At 42.5% G+C, this 4,994-nt stretch overlaps 1 protein-coding gene across 1 annotated transcript; it reads right to left on the reverse strand.

The window, feature by feature from the left end:
• Positions 1–2,052: 2,052 nt before the first annotated feature.
• Positions 2,053–4,932, reverse strand: marcksb (myristoylated alanine-rich protein kinase C substrate b). Its single transcript, XM_074691300.1, has 2 exons — positions 4,594–4,932; positions 2,053–3,569 (listed from the first exon to the last, which is right to left on the reverse strand). The coding sequence occupies exons 1-2, from the start codon at positions 4,687–4,689 to the stop codon at positions 2,985–2,987; spliced, it is 681 nt and encodes a 226-aa protein (XP_074547401.1). The 5' UTR covers positions 4,690–4,932; the 3' UTR covers positions 2,053–2,984.
• Between the last annotated feature and the right edge of the window lie 62 nt (positions 4,933–4,994).

A 4,994-nucleotide genomic window follows, 5' to 3' on the forward strand; every position in this document is an offset into this window, starting at 1 on the left:
GTTGTTCTTTTTTTTTTTTTTTAACCAAGGTTACCTTCAGATGCGCTTCACTTAGTTCAATCAAGTGGGCAGTGGCAGAAAGGCAGCTTGGCAAGCCATCTTCTGGCTATAGAGAGTGATCAACCTATCAGTATTGGTTTTTAGATATCCAGAAATTATCTTAGTAACTCCAGAAAACAGAGGAAATAAAATATATTTAATCATGACTTTTTGGGCTTCCGTATAACACACATATAAGACTGTTACATTCTTTTTATTTTTTTTTCTCTACCTCTTATTCTTCTGCAAACTTTGTTGTAAATTGTTCATATAGTTGACGTATTTTTCACAATTCTATCCATTTTATATTTTATTCCTTCAAGCTTTTTGCTACCATCCTCATGTTTATGTTCTGCAACAAGAAACAAGCACTGTAGTCCCCTGAAAATAGTATTTTATTGACTGATCCTTGTTTACTTAGTGGAACCTTATGTGGTAAAGCATCTTTGCTCATCAAATAAATGTGGTGGTGTTGAAGTATTCAGTAAAATTAGAATTGTATGATTAAATGTACTGAAGTAAGTCCACTTCACAGGTCCAAGAACAGACGACAAGGAGGATAAATGTTGAATTTCTCACTACATGATGGCTACTGCTTGCCTGCTTGGGCAGCCTGAGTTTACAAGCACCCTTCAAGCATTCAAGTCTGAATGTGGGTGCACTGAAAATAGTCAGCATGTGGGATAGGGGACAGGGATGGTCCTCTGGCAGGGCGGCAGCTGTTTGATCTGCCCTGGTGGAGAGAAAGCAGGGTGGTGGTTAGGTGAGAGGCCCGAGGGACAGGAGAGAGGGAGGAAGCTGGTTGCAGGAAATCACTGGACTGCCATCAGAGGGGACAGCCGCTCTGAGACGGTCTGCGGTTGGTGCATGAGGTGGGACAGAAAGGAACACAAACGCAGCACTGCCCTCCACAAGCCACACACCAAAATATCTGAAGCACTTAAAGGAATATTTTCCCCTTCATATATTTTTGTTTTCAGCATGCGTTTTTATTCTTATGAATGTTTTTGTTGCAATTGGTCTCCATAGATACTTCACCAAGTCTAGCACTTTCAGAAGAATTGAGAAAAGTGGCATGATGTGATTCTTCATGGCTGAGAGCTGCACGTGATGCACAGAAAGGCCCAAAATGACCAAAACGGACATGCAGACCAGAAAGCAGGAATAGAAATATTATGTGTTAAACACACCCTTTCTGCGGTGGCCAAAGCAGCAGCACAGAGGGTTAAACTGGGTTAAAGGAAATAGATGGTTTGCCTGGGTACAGCTGTGGGTGGCTAAAAAACGCCCCTGGGAGTTTTTGCAGCAATCCTCTCTACTCTTAAAAAGACACTGGTGTTTTTATGGGGTTTGGGGTTTAGTCTAAGGAATCCCAGTGAAGTCAGGCATCAGTCAGATCTACACTGCCGTTGTTTGCTTCAGATACTAAAACTCTAGACGTTGTAAAAATGTTTGTTTCAAACACTATCATTTAGGTTGCAAAAACCCTGAGCTCTGTCATTGAATCAAACAACTTACCTCGAACCTTGTCACATAATTACATTGTGGCTGCTCCACGAGTAAGTCGGTTATTTCCTAAAAATACAGAGGGGCAGCTAAACATCTAATTTTTGTCTCTTAGCAAATAAGGCTGTTACAGAAAGACAGATGCTTCTAGAAATCAGATTGTTTTGGTAGAGGGTGTTAAGTGTGGATCAGTTATGTGTTCATTACTTCTGCCTGATGTGGACAGCTAGTGGGAAAGGTGTGGATGTAAATGTTTCAATCATCTTTGTAATCTGAATAAATATTCTCAAATTGTGAGATTTTAACTACAAATACATAGTTTTACAGTTCAGTGTTATGTATCTATATGCTCTTAGCTGCTGGAAAATCCTGATTGTTTTTCTTGAATGTGACACATGAGGGTGCTGTAGAGTAGTGAATGAGTGCTTTAAGTCACAAAAACAAATGAAATCACATTTCAGATATCAACAAGAGGGACAGTAAATGAGAGCAGAGTGCCAATTCAAACTTAAATCCTTTATTCTGTAGTGCTCACACAACATAAATGTAACACCTATAACACGTCTGTGGTACATTTGAGGTTTAATACGGTGGAGCCTCGTTATTTACAGAAAGATGCTGTTCAAATATTGCACCCCTGACCCTAAATTTGTGTCTCTTTTCTGGTGTCAAGTGGTGTTGCAGTCATCACAGTGCGATCCAAAATTTGCTTAAAACATCTCCCAATTTTATTCAATCTTACAAATGGTGAAAAACAAGAAAACTTCATTTACAATGGGTAATCTGTTAAAAACTTCAGTCATTTAGGTACATCTCAGTCATAAAACCAGTAATATCAAAGTCTATACAACGTGCATTACTACAGAGTTTTGAAATGGTGGGATCTAATAATGGGAAGTGATGAGCACCTATTGTTTTAGACAGTTCACTAAATCTAGATCATTCAGGAATGGTTTGTGTCCACAGGAGCATTGAGTTTAAGAGTTGTAAACAACTGTGCACTGCAAAGACAACATTTAAGACTTGGTTTAGGACTTTCCCTTTAAATATCACAATGTGTCAATTCTTGCAGACACAGCTTGAGCTGCTACATCCAATTGCCCAGCACCAAATACTTGGATAAAATATGTCGAATTCAGGTATGTGTCAACACAGTCATGGTTTCATGTAGAAAAGCATTCACACTCACATTCACACCTTCACACTCACCCACGTCACAAATGCAAGCACCAATGAGCAGTGAGGAAGCAGCACACTCTTCAGTACACCTCCTGTCCATCACTGCCAAGGACGTTGCAGTCATTATGGATGAGATGGTTGCAGAATAGTAAACAAACACCAACAAAAATAATGAACAAAAAAAATCCCTGGTTTTAGACAAGTCCTCGCATTTCCTTCACACGGGCTCCATCGCCTCCTTCATTCCTCATTCCTAGGATTTACTCAGCAGCGGCCTCTGGGCTGGCTGCCGTCTCTGGCTCAGTAGGTGAAGCTTCAGCTGGTTTTTCCTCTCCTCCCGCTGCTGCCGGCTCCTCTGCCTTCACCTCCTCCTCGGCTTTGGGCTCCTCAGCTGCAGCTTCCTTGGCTCCTTCAGCAGCTTCAGCGGGCTTGGCCTCCTCAGCAGCAGCTTCCTCGGATGTGGCCTTCTCTCCTTCAGCTGGTTTCTCCTCTCCTCCTTCTGCTGCTGCTGCTGCTCCCTCCTCTGCTGCCTCCTCAGACTCCTTCTTGGTCTTCTTAAAGGAGAAGCCACTGAGCTTGAAGGAGGGTTTCTTGAAGGAGAAACGCTTTTTCTTCTGCTTTCCATCCTCACTGGTGGATGGAGTGCCTTCCTCCGCCTTGGCAGAAGCTTCTCCGTTTGTGGCAGCAGGCTCCTTCTCACCATTGGCCTCAGCAGCCTCTACTTTCTCACCATCTTCTTTTGGCGCTTCCTCAGTAGGGGTGCTGCCATTGGCCTGGACATCAGCTTTGTTGGCCTCCTCTGCAGCTGGGGAGGCATCCCCATTGGTCTTGGCATGGCCGTTCTCCTAGAAGAAAAGCAGAATAGAATTTTCATGTTAGGTTATTCATATCACCATGCTTTTTCATTTGAAATGAATTTTGAACCCTTTGCTGTCTGTAATCATGCATTTGAGGTCAGCATTGGCCTACATATGCATGTGCGGCTGCAAGACTAACCCATAAAAAATCTGGCGTGCTTTGGTATTTAATCAATTTCAGCCTGTAGTACCAACCAATAGGAAAAAAGACCTAAAACTGCAGCAACATCTGTTACTAAGAGAGTGACGACAGATCTGTGGCCCTCAGCAGTAGGCTAGCTGGTGAGACTGCAGTACCACCATGATCCGCAGGGGGGAGTTCAGTGAGGATTTTGGTTACCAGATGAAATTTGGTGTATTTTTCATCGTCTTTTGACAACCAAAGCAATAAAAAATGGTTTGTTTTTCAAATTTCCAAATAATCCCTTCAATTTGCTTCAAACACATTTGCAAATTTTCATTTCATTGGTGGTATGCATGCAGGAAGATGGTCTCTTTCTTGAACCTGGCAACAAAGGCGTGGTGGTTTTTTAAAATGGCCATGCCACCATCATCAGTGAGAGCGGCCACAAATCCGTAAGCACACATTTCCACCAAAAATACCAAATAATTCACCATTTTGTGACAGAAAAACCTCACTGCAATGAGTTTTACTTAAATTAAATCGAAAATAAGACCAAAATTATGTCATTTAACACATAAATGGGATTAGTTGTGCTGCCTTGTCTCATTCATATTCAAAAGATGGATTAAGAATATATATACGCATGAATTCGAACGTTTCTTGAAGAAATGTCTCTTTTTTCATTTAGTTTGAGATGCAAAGTGGAGAAAACTGAAAGAAAATTCACTCGCCGGTGAAATTTAACATGTGGCCACTTTCCCTGAAATGCCGGTGAGCGTGGGGATGCGCTACAGGGAACAAGGAGCACGCCATTGACGCAACACATTGCAAAAATGAGACAAAACCCAGCACGGGCGTAACGGTTGAGATATTAAAAACTTCATTTACCTGTCCGTTTGACTTTGCTGCAACAGCTGCGCCTTCTGCTGGCTTTTCCACCGCAGCCTCCTCTTTTCCAGCGGTTTTGGAGATTTGTGCTCCCATGCTTTTTGGTACAACAAAGGAACCCAACCGATCAAAATGAATGAACAAAGACCGCAAGCTTCCTCCCAAAATCTCTACTCAAACGCAGACACCTCCTCCTCCAACCGAAGCCGAGGAATCAGCCCGAAACCGAAATGACCGCAAAGGGACGTGTGAGAGCTTGCAAAAATGTGGCAAAGGTGTAAAAGAAACGCGAATTCTTTCAATTTTTTCTCGAGCTGAGTTTGTAAATGGAGAAATTGGCCCCGCCGCAAATGAGATGCGGAGTACAACGCCCAAGTCCACTGATGAATGGGTGCCGAGGC

This window comes from Halichoeres trimaculatus, unplaced genomic scaffold (assembly GCF_033239565.1).
Source record: "Halichoeres trimaculatus isolate MK-OKI-2021-1 unplaced genomic scaffold, fHalTri1.1 fHalTri1_scaffold_17, whole genome shotgun sequence".
In the NCBI taxonomy this organism is placed as follows: Eukaryota; Metazoa; Chordata; class Actinopteri; order Labriformes; family Labridae; genus Halichoeres; species Halichoeres trimaculatus.